Source organism: Astyanax mexicanus, chromosome 13, assembly GCF_023375975.1.
Source record: "Astyanax mexicanus isolate ESR-SI-001 chromosome 13, AstMex3_surface, whole genome shotgun sequence".
In the NCBI taxonomy this organism is placed as follows: Eukaryota; Metazoa; Chordata; class Actinopteri; order Characiformes; family Acestrorhamphidae; genus Astyanax; species Astyanax mexicanus.
This window is the reverse complement of record NC_064420.1, coordinates 26,185,621-26,206,195: the sequence shown is the minus strand read 5'-3', so window position 1 is coordinate 26,206,195 and position 20,575 is coordinate 26,185,621. Positions and strand designations below refer to the sequence as shown.

Below are 20,575 nucleotides of genomic sequence, written 5' to 3'. Positions count from 1 at the left end.
GGGTAATACTATGAACAATGAGTAGATGAATATTATGGACATTGTGTTTGCTATTAATGTAGGACAGTATTAGGATGGACATTGTGTTATTGTTGGTTATTATTATCGAAGAGTTTGGTGGGTATTAGTATTGGCAGTTTGTTGGGTGTTAATAAAGACATTGGAAACAAAGTAGGAAGCCTTGTGGAAGAGCAGTGGTGTGTGTGTGTGTGTGTTTATAAACACTTTCTGTTCAGCTACTGAACACCATTAGCTAATGAACACACCTGAGAGGTACGGTTACAGTACAGCTGGTGTGTGTGTGCCTGTGTTTGTGTGTCGTTGTGTGTCTTTGGTTACCTGAATAGACACATTCTCTAACCCCAGTGGAGTGTGTTTGTGTGTGTGTGTGTGTGTATCTGATGTCAGTGATTAAGGTATCTGCAGTTACGCGGAAGAAACTAGTGATAGCTAACATTGCATTGCTATTCAGTGAGCTAGTTAGCTTGTTAGCGTGGTTTGTAATACTACTGATAAAAAACATTTATTGTAGAACTTCTCAAGGCAGAGCTAAACTGTATCTCCCAGTTCATCACTGAATACCATTGAGATCTTACTCTAGCTGTAGTTGCATTAGCTAAGAAAGAGAGAGAAAGAACAAGAGAGAGAGAAAGAGAGAGAGAGAGAGACTGTATTATTGGTGAGACTCCACCAGCTACAGTACATCTCAAACACACAGCGTTTTCTGGGAACACACTAGAAATACATTCAATTCAGTAAAAGCATTTAGCATAAAATTACACCATGCCATTTATCACTTTAATATTATTTAATACCCCCCTGTCTGTCTCTGTTTCTCAGCTTCTCGATCTGTATCTTTTCCTTTCTCACTTTCTATTTCTATCTCTCTCTCTGTCTAGTTCTCGTTTTTCTATCTCTCTTTCTATATCTGTGTTTAGCTCTCCATCTCTATCTCTCTTTTTATCTCTCTTCCTGTCTAGCTCTCTCTCTCTATCTCTATCTCTCTCTACTGTGGTAACTAGGCAACAGAGAGTGATGGAGAGAGTGTGATTCAGAGTCTGGGGGGAGGTTTAAAAACCCATATTATAATAACACACTCACACACTCACACAGAGGCCTATTGCTGCTGGTACTCTATGTACTGTTAGCTGTGTGTGTGTGTGTGTGTGTGTGTGTGTGTGTGTGTGTGTAAGAGACAGAGAGAGTTATTATAATCATAATCGGAAGGCAGTTTAGAGCAGGCCATCATTCTGTTAATCACAATTTAACATGGATAACACTGGAGGGCGCCATAGCAAGTCCTCAATCAGTAATAATCTGAATTAAATAGAGTGATATTTTGGGTAGTGTCGCTGTGGAGAGTACTGATTGATTAGCATTTATGTTACCAAGTGCTGATTGGTAGGTGTCCCTGCTACTGGTTACTGATTGGATACTGTCACTGCTACTGAGTGCTATTTGATTAGTGTCACTTCCACTAAGTGCTGATCGGTTGGGGTCACTGCTACAAAGTGCGAATTGTTTAATGGTACTGCTACTGAATGCCACTTGGGTTAGTGAAACTGATACTGAGTGCTAATTGGTTAATGTCACTGTTACTGAGGGCTGATTGGATATTGGTACTGCTGCTGAGTAGTGGTTGTTCAGTGTCACTGCTTCTGAGTTCTAATTGGTCAGCTGTACTGATACTAGGTGCTGATTGATTAGTGTCACTGCTACTGAGTGCTAATTGGTTAGTGGCACTGCTACTGGGGCCTGATGGTTACGGTCACTGCTACTAAGTGCTTAATGGATAGCGTCACTGCTACTAAGTGGCATTTGTTTAGTGGTACTGCTACTGATTGCTAATTGGTTAGTGGTACTGCTACATAGAGCTGATTGGTTAGTGGATGTACTGCTACAGAGTGCTGATTAGTAAGTGTCACTTCTATTTAGTGCTATGTTGTTAGTCTCACTGCTATGGAGGCTGGTTAGTGGTATTGCTACTGAGTCGTTTGGTTAGTGTCACTACTACTATTAAATTACACTTTTACTAAGTGCTGATTGGTTAGTGTTACTGCTACTGACTGTGGTACTGCAACTGGGTGTTGATTGGTTAGAGTCATTAATACTGAGTGCTGATGGGTCAGTGGATGTACTGTTACCGAGTGTTGGTTGGTGAGTGTTGGTTGGTTAGTGGTACTGCCATGACTAATAATTGGTCAGTGTCACCTCTGATTTATTGGTTATTGGTACTGCTACTGGGTGCTGATTGGTTAGTGATGCTGCAACTGAGTGCCAGTTGGTTAGTATCACTGCTACTGAGGGCTACCTGGTTATTTTCACTGGTACCCAGTGCCTATTGGTCAGTGGTAATGCTACAGAGTGCTGATTGGTTGGAGTAGTAATTGGTTAGTGTCACTGCTACTAAGTGCAGATTTTTTTGTGTCAGTGCTTGTAAGTGCTGATTGGTTAGTGTCACTTCCACTAAGTGCTGATTGATTAGGGTCACTGCTACCAAGTGCTAATTGATCAGTGGTACTGCTGCTGAGTGGCAATTGGTTAGTGATACTGCTACAATGTGTGAATTGTTTTGTGTCACTGCTACTAAATGTCACTTGGTTAGTGACACTGATACTGAGTGCTAATTGGTTAAGGTCACTGTTACTGAGGGCTGATTGGTTTATGGTACTGCTACTGAGTGCTGGTTAGTTTATGGTAATGCTACTGAGTTCTGATTGATTTATGGTACTGCTACTGAGTTCTTATTGTATAGTGCTACTGCTGCTGAGTGCTGGTTGGTTTATGGTAATGCTACTGAGTGCTAATTGGTTTATTGTACTGCTACTGAGTGCTGGTTGGTTTATGATACTGCTGCTGAGTGCTAATTGGTTTATTGTACTGCTACTGAGTCCTGATTGGTTTATGGTACTGCTGCTAAGTGCTGGTTGGTTTATGCTAATGCTACTGAGTGCTGACCAGTTTATGGCACTGTTACTAAGATCTGGTTGAATAGTGACCTTCTGGTCTGTAATGATTTTCAGAACTTGGGGTGAAGCTTTTTGTTCAGAAATTTTATAAAACAGTATAAGTGTGAGTAATACGTTCTGCAAATTCTTTAATAGCATCTCTGCTATGTGTGTGTTTTTACAGCGCTGCGGTCTGAGACAGTGTGGAGTATGTGACTGCCCCCTGCAGGCTGGAGTGAGTGAGGTCATCTCACCATGAACAATAAGGACAGCACCTCAGAGTCCGGTAGGTTACACACATTTACACACACTCATGCAAAAACACACTCACAAACCCCATTACAAGCAGATGGTAACTAGTTATGTTATTTTGTGTGTGTGTATTACAGAGAATAATCGTCAGATGAAGGTGTTTTTGCCCAATAAGCTGTTGGAGTGTTTGCCCCGCACAAGCGCTCTGCCCAAAGAGAGACTGCGCTGGAACACCAACGAGGTGTGTGTTTGGAACAAAGTGACATTCAGCTACATGGCATTTATATTTTTCTTCTTTTTTATTATTATAATATTTTTTATTTTTAATAGTAGTGTATTTTCAATGTTATACAATATTGTATGATGACATTATGTTATTAGCATTGTTGTTGTTTATGCTCTCACATTAAAGAGAAAGCATACATGGTTTTGATCATACAGTATATGAAAGTTTATGAAATTTCTTTTGTAAATTTGTGATTTTTATTATTACACTAGATGATACTGACCAATGTTATGCGTGTATGTGTGTGTGTGTATATGTGTGTCACAGGAGATTGCATCATATCTGATCTCATTTGATCGACATGAAGAGTGGCTCTCCTGCACACTTAAGACCAGGTATGTGTGTTTGTGATTGTGTGTGTGAGAGGATCATATATTCATGTTTGAAAAAATATGTAATTTGAGTGATTTGAGTGATTTTATTCTGAACAACTGTTAAACATATTTATTACATTGTTATAGATTTAGTAAATAATAGATACAATTAAGTGCCAACCTTTTTTGTGAGCATCTCTAAACCTGTCATATATATAGTTTTATAAAACTTTAATTGTGTGTGTCTGTGTGTGTGTGTGTTCAGGCCACAGAATGGATCGATCATCCTGTATAACAGGAAGAAAGTGCAGTACAGGAAGGACGGATACTGCTGGAAGAAAAGAAAAGATGGAAAAACAACAAGAGAGGATCACATGAAGCTGAAGGTGCAGGGCACGGAGGTGAGAAACACACACACACACAAACAAAGATTCATATGCTTAGTTACAGTGGCATGATTGGTTACCTAGCTTTACAATATGAATGAACTTCAATGTTTAAAGATCTGTGATCAAAGCTGTGAGAACTGCAGCCATTAACCAGCAGAGTGATGGTGGTACAGTTCAAAGCTCAGAACCTTTTAGTTGCACAATATTTTACTTATATTCATATTTCCCCAGATTAACCAGCATGCCTTTATTCTGAGCAGGTGATTTATTAGTGTCTGTTATCTTAAAATAGTGTCTGTTATCACAGCTGTGCTTCTAATGCATGTACGATTAAACCATGCTCTATTCAACTGTGCAAAACTATTCTGTTAGTAACTCTCTATCTAGCTTTACAACTACGGATATTTATTGTATTTACTAATTATTGAGTAGAATTGATCATTATTGACTAATATTGTTATGTGTGCCATTTTTAAACAGTGAAGCTTTACACACTGCTGGGGTGGGTGGAGCTTATATGTATATGTGTGTTGCTGCACTTACAAAAGCTTTAATCTCACAGAGTGAAATATCATCATCTTGTGGATGAAGACAGAATTGCACATTGTTAATAATTACCCTGACAATACCCAAACACATGATCTCTCTCCCTCTCTCTCTCTCTCTCCCCCTCTCACTCCCCCTCTCTCTCCCTCTCTCTCTCTTTCTCTCTCTCCCCCTCTCTGCAGTGCCTGTATGGTTGTTATGTCCATTCCTCCATCGTCCCAACATTCCACAGGAGGTGCTACTGGCTGCTGCAGGTGAGTTCATATCACATGACTCCAGTCAGGTGTGCAGAGTAAATACAGTAAACAATGGATGCATATTACTCATGTATCAAAGCAGGGGTATTAAAGGTCTAACATGAATCAGTTTTGAATAAAATATAGTCTTTGCATATCGTTATTTGTACCTGTAATCCATTACTGTGAACTACTGTAGTGTAAAATTGACATATTGAATAAATTCCATAAGAATTATAATCCATCACTCTAAATCGATTGTAGTTCTGTTATTTTTTTTATCAGTAAATAGTTTTTAATTGATTCTGATACTGATTTTGATACTTTGTGAGGTCACAGTATATTTGATGAGTTTCACCACATCATGTCTTTCATGTGTGTGTATGTGCATATGTGTGTGTGCAGAACCCAGACATCGTGCTGGTCCACTATCTGAATGTGCCGAGTGTGGAGGACAGCGGGAAGGCGTGTGGGCCAGTTCTGTGTGCCGTCGCTGACCGCCGGGACGGACTCCGCTGGAGCCGTGACGAGCTAACCTCACAGCTCAAACCCATGTGTGAGTAACCAATCAGAACCTCACAGATCCATCTGTGAGAAACCAGTCAGAACTCCCATGTTCCATTTGTATGTGTGACCCAATTAAAGAACCGGATTGTAGGCCCATTTGTGGTTTCTAGCTGGGGTACAACTATGGATATTTACACACTTGTATGTGTGTGTGTGTGTGTGTGTAGTCCACAGTATGAAGTGGTCGTGTGGGAATGGGGCAGAGCTCTCTATAGAGCAGCTGGTGCAGCAGATCCTGGAGTCACAACAGACCAAACCCCAACCCCGTACACACGCCTGCCTCTGTAACCATGGTAAGACACACCTCCGTGCATTTAAACACCAAACTATGCACACACACCTGCTTCTGTAACAATAGTGCGTTGGGTCAGTTCACCAGTAAAACATCAACAAACCCCACCATACACCATTCACACATTGATAGACTCACTTGCTTGTAGCACACACACTGACAGTTGTATTGTGTGTGTGTGTCTGTGTGTGTATGCAGCTTCTCCCGGAGTGAACATTCCTCACCGGTGTAACAGCACCAAGCATCGCATCATCTCCCCGAAGCTGCCAGGCCGCCCCTCCCCCTACCCCGCCCTCACCGAGGTGCAGAACCTCAGCACTGAGGGCTCAGGAGGCGGAGCCAGCAGGGAGCCAGGGCTGGGAGATGTTCCGTCTGGGGGCGTGGCCTCTGAGGGAGTTCTGCCTCCTGTTGGGGCTGGATGCTCTAACTCTACAGTTGCCACGGACAACGGAAATATAGCTTCCCCTTCCTCCTCCTCTTCTTCCTCTTCCAGCCCTCCCCAAACCCAGCGCGCAGCAACTATTGCCCTTAGCAACGGAAACGGTTTCTACAGTGACCAGCACAGTGGTCTGGCGACCATGGCCCTACCACAGAATGCAGTAATTGTCATGACAACGACAGCACTGGGGCGGTCAGGGGAGGAGTCTAAAAATGAGCTGGGCTCAGCCCATCTGTCACTCACACGTGCTGGCGGAAGAATTGTCCTGTCCCCTGTACCACCCAAACCGGAAACCCCCTCTCCTCCAACTGCCACCTCCCCTCCCAGCCCAGCACCGCCCCCTCATGCCGTTTCACCCAACCAGGGAGTGGCTACTCTTTCACTCACTCTTCTGCAAAGCCCTGTAATTGGAAGCCTGCTGCTCACAGATCGCATCATTTCAGACAAGCCTGCCTCTGGAACTTTGCTCCGCCCACCCTCACCGTCTCCTTCCTTAATGACCCCACATCCTCCTGTGACTGACACCACCCCTGTTCCTGGTTCCACATCCTCTCCTTCTGCTCCACTTCCCTTTGACCCCGACTCCTTCCTCAACAGCCCCAAACAGGGCCAGACCTACGGAGGCTCCTCCCTTACTCCGCCCAAACCAGAAAATAACCCCAGCTCCTCATGCCAGACCCCACCTTCTTCATCGTCTCCTCAGCCTCCATCCTTGGCACTTTCTCTCTCTCCGACATCTCCTCCCTCGTCTCTCTCTTCCCTCTCTCCCCCTACTTCCACCCCCAGCTCGTCCTCTCTCTCTCCCTCACTCTCTTTCTCTCTCTCTCCCTCATGCCCCGCCCCCTCCCTCCCATCACTCTGTCTAGACTCCTCCCTCGGCCTTGATTCTCTAACCCGTCCACTGAGTCCCGCCCTTGAAGCTCCTCAGGGCCCTTCAACACCACTGGAAGCGACGCACCAAAGCTCTGCATCCCAGTTTCCACAGCAGTCTCCTTCTACTGAAGTACAGACCCCACCCAGTCTTCTGTCACTCAGCCAGCTACAAGCCAATCAACTATTGCCTTCACAGCACTCGTCAGCCAATCAACAGTCGAGCAGTCAGCTGTCAGGCAATCCGTTCCAGCTCAACCAAATTAGACCCAATCAGCTTTCGCCCAAACAGCCACAGACCAATCAGCTGTCTGCTGCTGGAGAGACTGCGGTGTTAAGGCAGCAACAGCAGCAGCAGCATTACAATGAGGCTCAGTGTAGTCTCCTAGTCACCCAGACATACACACACACTCCAACAAACACAAACTTGTCGCCTGCACGGCCAGTGGTCCGAGGTCTGCGCCACAGCCTGAGCCAACCGGCCTTGCTTACATACACCGACACACACTCGCAGACACACCCTGCAAACGTCAGCCCTGTCCGTGTTAAAGAAGAGCAATCTCCGCCCATAAAACAACACGCCCTTCTTCGCGAGCTTGATCTCGAAGAGACGCCCATGGACACAAACCACAGTTCAGACCCCGCCCACACAGGCAGCGAGGAGGCGGAGCTCTCGTTTGACTCCACCTTTCCCGACCTCATATCTGAGCTCATAACAGAAGAGACAAACTCTCACGCCGCTCCTCCCAACCAAAGCCACACCCATGCCACCCCCACTTTCCCTGTCAGGTACATGGTCCCTCCCCAGCCGACGCCCTCCACCTCCTACCTGCCCTACTCGCTCCTCACGGCCACTCACACATACTCTCACACACACCAATACACTCCGGGTGAGGAGACCCTGCGTCTGGCCAGCATCACCGACTTCTCGCCTGAGTGGTCTTATCCTGAGGTGAGACTCTTATTTCAGTCACCTGAATCACTTGAATGAGAAAGAGAAAGTTTCGAAAAATATATGTACTTTCTCAGGCCAGACACACTTAGTATTTAGCATTAGCAGGGGGTATTGAAGCTGCTGTTAATTAGATTTTTATATTGCTACATTAGTGTTTGAGGGTTATAAGGGGAAACTTAAAGAATTAGAACCAAGGTATCGCTTCAATGTGAGAATATTCTCTTTCTTTTTCTGTAACTCTCTCTCTTTTTCCTCAGGGAGGGGTGAAAGTGTTAATAACAGGTCCATGGTCAGAAGTGAGCGGCCGCTACTCGTGTGTTTTTGATCAGAGTACAGTACCTGCCTCCCTCATTCAGCCAGGTGTGCTGCGCTGCTACTGCCCAGGTGAGCGCATGTGCACACGCACACACATTTTTGTATTATTTATACACTCTGGATACTATTTATCTTTAGAAATCAGGTAAAAAAAAATGAAAGTGATGACCTGTATAGTTCTGGCACATAGTTCAGCACTTTTTATTATTATGATTTTTTTTCATCCAAAAGTGTTGCAGTGTCTAAAGTCTGAAGTGCAATTCATCAATGTGTCCACATGTGGGTGCTGTTCTGTTATAAAACTGCACAACCATTTTTCAAACTTTCTTATTCCTTTAGAATTTAACAGACTATATATTTAACAATATACATGAAAAAAAGCCATGCTCATGCTGAAACACTCCTTATAGTGTGAATTAACAGGACTAATGCCTGTGTGTGTGTTTTGTTTTTGTAGCTCATGAAGCCGGTCTGGTGGCTCTGCGTGTGATGAAGGATTTGGATGCTGTTTCCTCGTCAGTGCTGTTTGAGTACCGTGCCCGAAATGCAGCATCCCTACCTAGCTCTCAACTGGACTGGCTTTCATTGGATGGTCAGTACACACACATACAACCAAATTTGTTTTATTTACAGTGATGAGGGGCATTTAAAGGAACAGTTGGTAATAAATGAGAGTGAGTATGTGAAATGGCTAAATGAGTCCAATTTCCAAACACTGGAAAGCGTTTTCTTCCCAACCCACTCTTCTCCAAACACGAAGCAAGTTGCCAAATTGACACACAGTGGCAAGCAATGGCAATGAGTCCTATTCTATAGAGGATCAGTGAATATATACGATTCAATGCCCAAAATGCTTGTCTCTATTAGGGCTCTCACGATACCTGAATTTTGACTTTGATATTGATTACAATTCTCAATACCAAAATGATAATTCGAAGAAGAAAAATACAACAATAAAATTGCCTAAACATGATGTTATTTTTGCCAGGCATTTCATATTTTCTGTCTTAACTGCTGTATCAGATTTGTGAACCCTGGTTTTCTCAATTGTATATACAGGCACTTGGTCCATGCAGATCTATTAAGCTACAGATTCATCATATTTTCTATATCTGTATGAACTTAAAGGAGTGGCAGAAGTTAAGTTCTGAATAAGGAAAAATAACATTAGCTTAACATTAGTAATGTTATGTTAATTTAAACACTGATTGCTCAGTTTTATTAATCAACATTTTACTATTTAAAATAAGCCCTCACTCAAAGCAAAGATCAAGCAGGCTATGCGCCTGACATCCAATTTGCGATTGAAACGCAAAAACGTGAAAATTTCGAGTTCACAAGGCAAGACGATGGTCTAGCTTATCCATAACGCTTAAACAGTTGCCCACACTTTAGTCCTCGAGAATACTAGGTTTATATTAATCCTGCCACACCAGCTGCAGTTTGAATCAGATTTCTTGTGGGGTGAATCAAATCACACCTACCAATTTAACTCATTTGAAGCTAGTAACTCGGCTATATAGCTACAGTATTGAAAGCATCAAATGCTAAAAAACCGAACCATTTGTGACGACGTAGTATTGAAAAAGCATCAAGCATTCGGTGCATCATGCAACTCTAGTATTTACTATTCTAGTAGTGGTGGTAAATTACCCAGCTATGGTTCACAACCTTACTGAACCAGGTGAATACCAGTTCAGCAGAAAAATACCAATTTTGCCTGTTTCTATGGTTGCATCACACTGTTTGTGTGCTGTTGTGTTCTGTACCTAGCAACCCGGGGTGTGGAAATGGTACTGGGGGAATGGAGGTGGGCCAATTCAGAGGCTGCATCCAACACAGATTACCAACATACTGGCTCAAGCTCTGCTGACAAGTGATGACAGTGCTTGAGTCCAGACTCCAGCATAAGTTTCCTTAATGTCTGATTATTCACCCTGAAAATATGATTAGTTACGACAGACAATTTATTATACTTAATTATATTCCCATCATCTTAATGCTGAATATCTTAACTGTTGAAGCTAAACTGTTACAGGTTGAATGGGTGAGACTAAAGTGATGTAGGCTGAACAGGTGGGGCTACTCTGGGCAAAGAACAATTTGTGGGGTGAGAAAAAAGGGAGGGATGGGATGGGGATTTCCAGAAAGCTTCTAACACAAACACATACACAAACACAATGATTGATGACTTGGAGCTTTGTTCGACTGTCAGCACCCAGACCCACATTCTCTCACTAAGTCTTACACAGACATGAACACTCACACACGCACACACACACTCGCACTAACCCTGTCCCACCACCTACTGGTGTATAGCGGTTGGAATCACTAGGCACCTTTCGATTCAATTTTGAATACGATTCAGAGGTCTGTGATGTAATTATAAAATGATTATCGATGCATCTTAATGCATCTTTTCTTTTATACAGGATTACTTTTTCCTCAGTACTTTACTACTTGGTGCTTTTAAAGTAAAGTACCTGTAATGATCCATAATGAATCCTGCTATTTTAATAGGCTATTTTGTCTTTATTTACTTGAAAAAAGCATAGTTATTTCAATTAATCAAATGGTTAACACAAAAATATTGGACTACCGTATTTTTCACACTATAAGGCACACCGTAATATGAACATATATTAATGAACATATATTTTCTGGTCTATTTTAATACTTAAGGCGCACTGGATTATAAGGTATAGAAGCCCATTCCCACCACCTAAAAAATTTAATAATCCAGCACATTTTTTATTATTATTAAGTAAACTTATCTCAATATCTCAATATTTTGAGATAATAAGTCATAATTTTAAGATAGCAAGTCATTATTTTGAGATTCTGTCTCAATATTTTGAGATACTATCTCAATATTTTGAAATACTAAGTCATTATTTTAAGATAGCGGGTTTGCTTTTGAGGAAAAAAATGTGTCTTTGGAGAACTAAACTGAGACTCCTGTATAAAGCTGCACCTCAGTAGAGTGGCTTTACTGCTCTTTACAACCTGACTTGTAAAAATCATACATAAGGTGCACCGAATTAAAAGGCGCACTGACATTTTTTGGGAAAATTAAAGGATTTTAAGTGTGCCTTATAGTGTGAAAAATACGGTAATTTTTTTAGGATAATATTAAAACCAGCTGCAAGGCTGTTTTTATAGGATATAATAGTAAAGTAGTAGATCCTTTAATAGTATGGCTGACCAGTGTAATGTATATATGGAGCTGGTTTTAATGTTGTGGCTGATCTTTGTTTGATCTGCATATGAATAAAGTATTATGCAAAGTAAATAACAGAACTTTTTGTTTATCTTACGGCAGCTGTGATGGTTTTTAAATTAGAATATTTTAATTTACTAAGTTACTGAGTTTAACTGGTAGCTTTAGGGAAGGAAATAAACTAAATAAAGTTTAGCTGTGTATTTTAAACTAACATAGAAAGAGGATATGTGTCTGTCATCAGATGTGTGTGCGCTGTGTGTTGTGTTGACTGTGTGAAGGAAAATGAAGCAGTAGATCGCTTGATGGATAGTTTGCTGAATTAGGGTTTATGCTAAACACGAGCAGCGCCATCACAGGGTTAACTATGCTATAGGTGAGGATAATGTGTCCGTGTGCTTTGGTGGCATACAATCTTAATATGCAAATCAGTAAATCAATAATATGGCCCTCCTGGTAACGTCCAACCATCTGTGTCTCACCACTATCAGAGGCACACTGCTGCTGCGCCTGCTGCCCCACCCCTAAACCCATACATCACCCAGTTCCCCACCCAAACTACCCCTTCCATTTTTTTTTTTTTTTTTTTTTAGCATTTTTTGAATTTGAGCTGAGGGTGAAGTCAGTAAAAATCACTGTTGGCACATCATACTGTATCCCTGTTTATCTGTTAGAATGGTTAGCTTGTCATTCTGTATCACTGAATATCTAAAAGCACAGTTGGTCCATCAATTCTTAACCCTGTTTATCTGATAGCACAGTTAGCACATCCTTACATAATGCAGAATGGTTGACATGACACTGTTGACCCATCATTCTGTAATGCTGTTCATCTGATAGCACAGTTAGCCAAACAATCTGTAACGCTCAATATCTATGAGCAGATTTGGCGCATCATTCTGTTTATTTCTGTTTATCTGATAGCACAGTTAGCCTATCATTCTGCAACACCAAATGTCATGTTACCCAGTTAGGGTATTACCCTAATAATGTGTTACTCAGATTGCCCTGTTACCTGGTTAATGTAATATGTTGATTACATGTTACCTAGTTATCTTGTTATGTTGAGTACGGCTTGTTACTTTGTGTGGATGTTTGTGTGTTTGTGTGTGTGTATGTTTGTGTGTGTGGGAATATGGAGTCCAGCCTGAGTCTATTTCTGTCTCAGGGCTAAACCTATTTAAACCCATGAGATTGTGTGTATGAGTGTGTGTATGTTTGTATGAGTGTGTGTGTGTTTGAGTGTGCGACTGTGGGGGGGGTTTGGGGCACAGAAGGGTAAAACGTCAGGCTGCCATTAAAACGAAGGCAGCGCAGAAAGATCTCTCTCTCCCTCCCTCTCTCGCTCTCTCCCTCTCTCTCACTTTCTCTCTCTCCCTCTCTGTCAGTCTTTCATCTCTGGCAGGCTGTGTTAGTGGCTGTCTGGGCACAGGAATGTGGTGAACACACACACACTCACATGCACGGGTGCTGGAGCCGGTCAGTAGTTTCATTTGGGACTTTCCCTGTGTGAGAGCGGACAAGTGTTCGAGAGTGGATTTTCTCTTTTTTCTTTCTTCTGAATTTGGAATATTCTGCATGTCTCTCTTCTGGGCGGTCTAGGCAGCTTCTGCTGTCTCTCTCTCTTTGTTGCTTGCTTTGTCTCACTCTCTCTTCCTCTCTCTTTCTTTTTCATGCTTCTGTTTCCTACCGGTGTGTGTGAATGTGTGTGTGTGTGTGTGTGTGTACCTGTACTAATGTCTCTGCCCTGTATTAACAGTGTGTGATATAAGCAGACATGTTTATGTGTTTACTGAGCTGACTCTTCCCTCCTCTCTATCTCTCCCTCTCTCTTTCTCTCTATATCTCTCTTTCTCTCTCACGCGCGTTCTCTCGCTCTGTCCTCCTCTTACTCCCAATGTGTCCTGTGCTCACACTAACACACTGACCACCCCACACAGCAGTGACTGATCTGCTCAGATAGACCCCAGAGAGAGAGAGAGAGATAGAGAAAGAGATCAATGTTGCTGTGATTTTCTAAGAGTGTGTGTGTGAGGAAGCTGCTGAGGGATTCAGCTGTGATGGAGGGAAGCACTGAAGATGCTGTAGGTAGGCCATGTTTGTGTGTGTGTGGGTGTGTGTGTGTGTAGGAGAGAATGAGAGAGAAAGAGGGAGAGAGAGAGAGAGAGAGAGTGGGCATGCAACAGAAAGTGAATTTAAATACACTTTTATTGTTTTGTAATAATGCTGGTTAGATCACTAGTTTATCAGAAATGGATAAATACAAAAACATGCCGGTTTTATTGTTGTTATACAAATACACATATCCCTTATGTCTTCTAATGTCATTATGTGCGCACGTCCAACTCACTGTTCAATATAAAGTGTATTTCCACTGATCACTATCACTGTCATTATGAGTGCCACATTAAAGGCCATTAGATCTTAGATATTAATATAACGATTTGAAATGAATATAGCTGCATCTATACAAAGTCTCTTGTGTCTTTTAATGGCGTCACAATTGTGTATGTGTGTGTGTGTGAGTGTTCCTGGACCTCTAGATCATATTGCATCAGGGATCTCCTACTTGTCCTGACACACCCACACACACACACACACACAAGCCTGCTGGTGGTGAGCATTGATGGGATGGCTGAGGCGAGATCAGAGTGAATACTTTCCATACGGGGGATTAGAGAGACATGATACACTCCATCAGTCAGAAACACACACACACACAAGTGTAATTATTCTCTTTAGGGCTCTCTGGTTGGTGAATGCCATGTCCTTGCTTGTCATTGGTGTGTGTGTGTGTGTGTGTGCATTCTTTTTTGAGGAGCAGTTGTGTGGCACCAGTAAAAGTTTAAGTCATCTGTCAGCACCTACTGTAGCCGAGGCTGTAAATCTATTAAACAAGCACACACGCACACACACACACACACGCACCCACATACACACACAGAAAGATAGAAACACACAGACCCATAGAGGTAAGTGCACATTTAGTCTCATACATATTTAACACTCAGACATAAAACCATCAGTCATGCTAGGACTACTAAAGAACGATTCACTTTTGGACACTTTTGATTTTGTCATTATTCATGACTTTGAGTTTGATGAGTTGAGTAATGCTTCAGGACTGTGATGTGTTTAATTTTTGATTTATCGATTAGTGTGCTGATGATGCTTCAGGACACAAATTAGTAATGATTCAAGACTCTGATGTGTTGAGTGTTTGAGTAATGCAGGATGCTGCTGAGTAATGATTTAAGATGCAAAAATGATTCAAGGTACTGATGAGTAATGATTCAGGACACTGATGAGTTTAGTGATTATTCATACTTTATTATAGTTTGATTATAAGTTGAGCAATGATTTAAGATTCAAGTTTACTTATAAATCAGTGTGCTAATACATAATGATTCAGGACACTAGTTAGTACTAATTTAGTACTAATTGAGAAATGATTTAGGAGGCTGTTGAGAAGGCTAATGATTTAAGATAATTATTAAGGATGCAGATGAGTAATGATTCAAGATGTTGATAAGTAATGATTCAGGATGTTGATTCGTGTTGATTCAGAGTGCTGATAATAATTATTCAGAGTGCTGATAAGTAATGATTCGGGATGTTGATTCGTGTTGATTCAGAGTGCTGATAATAATTATTCAGGGTGCAGATGATTAATGATTCAAGATGTTGATAAGTGTTGATTTAGGGTGTAGATGAAAAATTATTCAGGATGTTGGTTCGTGTTGATTCAGGGTGCTGATAGTAATGATTCAGGGTGCTCATAAGTAATGCTAAGTTAGTAAGTAGTGCTTGAAGACACTGATGATTACTGATTCGGGACAATGATGAATAGTGATTCAGAACACTGAGGGGTAATGATTCAGGGCTCAGGTGAGTAATTATTTAGGATGTTGATGAGTAAAGATTCTGAATGTCAGTAAGTAATAATTTAGAATGTTGATTCATCCTGATTCAAAATGCTGATTTGATTCAGGGTGCTGATAAGTAATGATTCAGGATGCTGATACGTGCTGATTTAGGGTGCGGATTATAATGAGTCAGGGTGCTGATGAGTAATAATTCAAGATAATGATACGTGCTGATTTAGGGTGCTGATAATAAGGATTCAGGGTGCAGATGAGTAATGATTCAGGATACTGATACGTGCTGATTTAGGGTGCTGATTATAATGATTCAGGGTGCAGATGAGTAGTGATTCAGGATGTTGATAAGTGTGATAAGTGATTAGCGATTATATTAAGTAATGATTCAGGATGTTGATTCAGAGTGAGGATAAGTAATAAATGATTCAGGGTGCTGATAGGTATTGATTCAGGACAATGATAAGAAATGATTCAGGACTCTGATGAGCTGAGAAAGGATTCAAGACTACACTCTAAAAAACAGAGGTATGATATGTACTCAAAGGTACACTCTTCATAATTGTACTCTCAAAGGTACAATATTGGTCTTTACAGGGTCAGATTTGTTCCCTCTGAAGTACAGTATTCTGTATTCTGCATCACTGTACTAATAAACTATATATATTTAAATTGCACATTTTTTTATTTGAAAGCCAGATCATTTTCGATCATAAAGTTTTTGAGCCATATTTAGTTGATGATAATATTTATAATCTTTATAATCTTTACTGGCACAAAAACCATGGGTACAAAAAAGGACTTTCATTGAAAGGTACTTTTTTGTACCTCAATATAAGGTACAGCCCCAGCGACAAGCTTTGTACTCTTTTAAGTACAAATCTGTACTTACTGTCAGAGTGTAAGATGAGTAAAGTAAGGACTTAGAATCTGGTGAGTTGAGAAATGTATTGGTAAATGATTCAGGACACTGATAAGTAATGTTGCTGATTGTGAAAACTGATTGTATAGATACTCATAATTCATTTTTATGTGTTTGTGTGTGTGCAGATAATCAGTTTCGGATGTCCATCCTGGAGAGGTTGGAGCAGATGGAGAGGAGAATGGTAGAGATGGCCAACAACAATCATCAACATCATCATCAGCAGCAGAACAATCACCAACAACAGCGTCTGTCACGGCAGCAGAGTTTACCTGCATCCCCTCCACGCCTCACACCTGAAAACCAGGTATGCACAAGTGTGTTATTAGACTCTGGAGGAAATGTATAAGTTTTACAGCACTAATCCTTGACCGATTAGCTGATCATTAGTAAAAGAAGGCTTTGTTTTGGCCTTCAGGATGGATTATGGGTGTTTAACTGATCTGAAGCACACGTTGATGTATCGGAATGCAGATCAGCTGACTATCACACAGTCCTGACACAGTCAGAGTCTGTGATTAGCTTTAATAGAAGTACCGGAGAGAGCTTGGAAACAGTTGCTAAGGGACTGACATCACTGCACTGTGTATATTAATAGTGCTTTGCCTCATATACACACAAATGAACACACACACACACATTCACTCTACCACACAGATAACACATCTGTGGGAATATGAAAACACATATGTTGCTCACCGTAAAACATAAAATCTCCCCCCCCTCTTAGTCCTTCAAAGGACTAATTCGGCTTTATTAGTGTTTATACAGAGTTATAGTTTCATTGGCCATTGTGAGTGAAATAAGAAACTTAAATCCACTATGGTCAGGAGATAACTGGTTTGTATCCAGGCTATGTAGCTTGCCATCAGCTGCCGAAGTCTTGAGAAAGCACAATTGGCCTTGCTTTCTCCGAGTGAGTAGATGGTGCTCTTTCCCCTTATCACTCCAAAGGGTGATGTCGATCAACACAAGGCGTCTGTGAGCTGATGTATCAGAACCGAGTCGCTGCGCTTTCCTCCGAGTGCTCTGTGATGCTGCTCAGGAAAAGCTGAATCAGCAGCAGTTCGAAAAGAGGCGGTGGCTGACGTCACATGTATCGGAGGAAGCATGTGCTAGTCTTCACCCTCCTGGTGTTGGGTCATTACTAGTGATAGGAGGAGTCCTAATGGACTATTGGGTTGGGTAATTGGCCTTTGTAAACTGGGGAGAAAATGGTATAAAAATTTGACATAAAAAAACAAAAAAAACAAAGGGAGAACAATAAAATAGGAGAGAGAAAAAAAAAGAAAAAATATATAGCCAAAAAGACAAATATTAGAAACAGCAACAAAGAAAGCAGAACAGCAATGAAAAATAATAGAGAAATAAATAAGCATTTGTTTTCTCTGTGGATATAAATAGATAGAAAAAGAAATAGACCAGAAAAAGTGTGCATGTGTATAGGGACATTTAGGGTTTTGTTAGTTGTGTGTGGATGTTCTGTCTGTGAGAGCTGATGACATCACTGATGTTAAAAGTTGTTTAGTGTTCTTGAGTTCTGTTTTTAATGGAAGCTGATTTTTTTTTTCCAATTCTGCTATGTTCTATAAGTGAGTTTTTCCACTGATTGATGGTGTTTTCCCTCTATTTCCAATTTGTGAGGATTTTTTTGCGCTCTAAATGTGCTCCAATGTGCTCTAAAACGCAAAATCTTGAAAGTTTTTTTGTAACCATGGCTGCTGTGAAGGACAGTCTCATCCTTTTGTGAGGAAATGCTACAGAACTTTCTGTAGTTGTCCTCTGTAGAACCGCAGGTGGTTCCAGTAATGTACTCCTTCCTCTTATTACCTTAAATCAACTCTGATATTACTGAATTTAGCTTAGTTATTGAATAGCAATGGATGTGATGAAAGTCTGTTTAATTTAAGTTTAATTACATTTAATTAGTTGTAACAGCATTGGTACACCAGAATCTATTCGTTGTCTTCAAAATGGGGATCAGGACAGTCCTAAAAAGAACTTTACACAGTATTATAACCAGTAAAGACATTCTATGACCCAGCAGTAACACACACACATGCACACTCACACGCACACAGTCCCACAGGTCTTTCTCAGTATCGTCTGACTGCTTACGGGCTTTTTTTTTAGCCGCTGTTCTTGCGTCAGAGCAGCGGAGGGGGCACGAGTGAGAGAGGGAGAGAGAGAGGGAAAAATCTGAGGGAGGGGAGAAGTGTGTGAGAAGGGTCGGGGTGACACTGGCTGAGTGTGTGAGTGTGAGTGTGTCTGTGTGTGTAAGTGTGAGTGTGTGTGTGTGTGGTATGGATGTAATGTTTCCTATCAGGTGGCTCTCAGTGGAAAAGTTACTTTAGTCACTGATGGAGAGAGTGAAAGAAGAGAATGTGACAGAGGGAAAGAAAGAGGAGAGGGGGTGGAGGAGGAAGAGGGGGGGCCATTTGATTTGATATGTTCATTTATTGCATTATTAAATTTGCTTTTTTATTTCTATTGTTGTTTACTTTTTAAACAAAGATTCAAAGTGCATTTTTATTAAGATTTTTATTATCTTCATTATTACTACTTTTATTCTTCTTACCACCACTATTGCGATTATATTTGTACCGGATTTTTCGCACTATAAGGTTTAAAATCCTTAAAATCCTTTAAGTGTCTTAAAATCATTTAACTAGCGCTGATGCTAACTGCGCTAAAATACTGGAAATCTAAGTTTACTTTACTTACCCAAATTAACAGTTATTAGGAGTGAAATCTTTCTTGTAATTTTTCAGAATTACAGTTTTGTTCATTTAGGTACCTCACTCTCTCTCTCTAACCCTCTCTGTCAGTCTGGCCCGTGGTTCGAGCGGCGGATCGTGACTGTGTGTGAGCGAATGATGATGGGGGGTCGTTGGAGGGGCAGTGGAGGAGAGAGACTCACACACTCCGTCCGACACAGAGGGATGACCCTACTGCACCTGGCAGCTGCCCAGGGTTACACACAGCTCATACAGACTCTCATCCAATGGAGGTAACACACCCAGACACACCTGAAATCTGTCATTTTGTCTTTTCTTTTAAATCAAATTGATCTCTTGCAAATTATATTTAGGTGAAAGGTCACACTGTTAGGATATATCAGGTGTGGAGTTGCTGTAGGTAAAGTATTTAAAAGAAGTACATTGATAAACTCCAGGCTTTTTTGTGTAGGACGGTTAGTGCTGATAGTTTGGACCTGGAGCAGGAGGTGGATCCGCTCAACGTTGATCACTTCTCTTGTACACCACTGGTTAGTAGCACACACACACACAAACACACACACGTGCATAATTGTCATTTTTACTCCTTTTATCTGTTTTAACTGTGTCTACGTATGTTGTGTGTGTGTTTGTATCTAGATGTGGGCGTGTGCATTAGGTCATCAGCCAGCGGCGGTGTTGCTGTACCGCTGGAACAGTGTGGCTCTGGGTATTCCCGACTCTCTGGGGCGCCTCCCGCTGGCCGTGGCCCGTTCACGTGGGCACACGCGGCTTGCACGCTGCATCGAGGAGTTGCACACGTTTGCACAGGCACAAGAGCTCTCACACACTCACACGCACACACTTAGCCTGGACACGTCGCCACCACCTCAGCTTCCACTGTCTCCACTCTCCACCAGCCCGGATACAGGTGAGCCATGCAGTTAGTACAGTGATAATTAGAGGGGTATAAGCTTACAATAAGCGCCTTAACATGCAGTCAGTGTTTATAATCAGCATACTGCGGTTATGTGATTATTCAAGCTCAGACTGTTTGCCTAAAATCAGTTTAAGAAATAATCTTCATCATCTATTTTCTTATTCTTGTGAGAGAGAGTTTTTCCATTTTCCTTTAAATGCATTGATCAGATAACTGTCAACTTGTATTTTGCGCACTTTAATCCGGTGCACCTTTTGTATGAATTTTATCAGTCAGGTTGTAAGGAGCAGTAAAGCCACTCTGCAGAAGTACAGCATTCTAAAAGATTTCAGTTTAGTTCTCCAGCATTATTAGCATTAGCCGCTAACCACGTGTAGCACTACCTCTTTTGCCATCCAGAGATGAGTATAATTGGTCTGTAGCCTGTTCCTTAGTGTAGCGCTGTCGGGTGGCATTGGCCGCTACCGGTTAGCAGCTAATGCTAATACT

General features: G+C 41.5%; 1 protein-coding gene across 2 annotated transcripts in view; it reads left to right on the top strand.

Moving 5' to 3' along the window:
* camta2 (calmodulin binding transcription activator 2) overlaps window positions 1-20,575 on the top strand; it is a 36,123-nt gene that overhangs the window by 3,766 nt on the left and 11,782 nt on the right. For both annotated transcript variants that reach the window (XM_022677503.2, XM_022677504.2), the window contains exons 2-15: window positions 3,133-3,234; window positions 3,338-3,441; window positions 3,754-3,821; window positions 4,066-4,201; window positions 4,918-4,989; window positions 5,377-5,527; window positions 5,706-5,831; window positions 6,029-8,091; window positions 8,352-8,478; window positions 8,867-9,001; window positions 16,558-16,736; window positions 19,258-19,439; window positions 19,619-19,697; window positions 19,807-20,077. In XM_022677503.2, coding sequence (XP_022533224.1) covers window positions 3,204-3,234; window positions 3,338-3,441; window positions 3,754-3,821; window positions 4,066-4,201; window positions 4,918-4,989; window positions 5,377-5,527; window positions 5,706-5,831; window positions 6,029-8,091; window positions 8,352-8,478; window positions 8,867-9,001; window positions 16,558-16,736; window positions 19,258-19,439; window positions 19,619-19,697; window positions 19,807-20,077 — 3,724 coding nt within the window. In that variant the 5' untranslated portion in view covers window positions 3,133-3,203. The remainder of the gene's footprint in view (window positions 1-3,132; window positions 3,235-3,337; window positions 3,442-3,753; window positions 3,822-4,065; window positions 4,202-4,917; window positions 4,990-5,376; window positions 5,528-5,705; window positions 5,832-6,028; window positions 8,092-8,351; window positions 8,479-8,866; window positions 9,002-16,557; window positions 16,737-19,257; window positions 19,440-19,618; window positions 19,698-19,806; window positions 20,078-20,575) is intronic.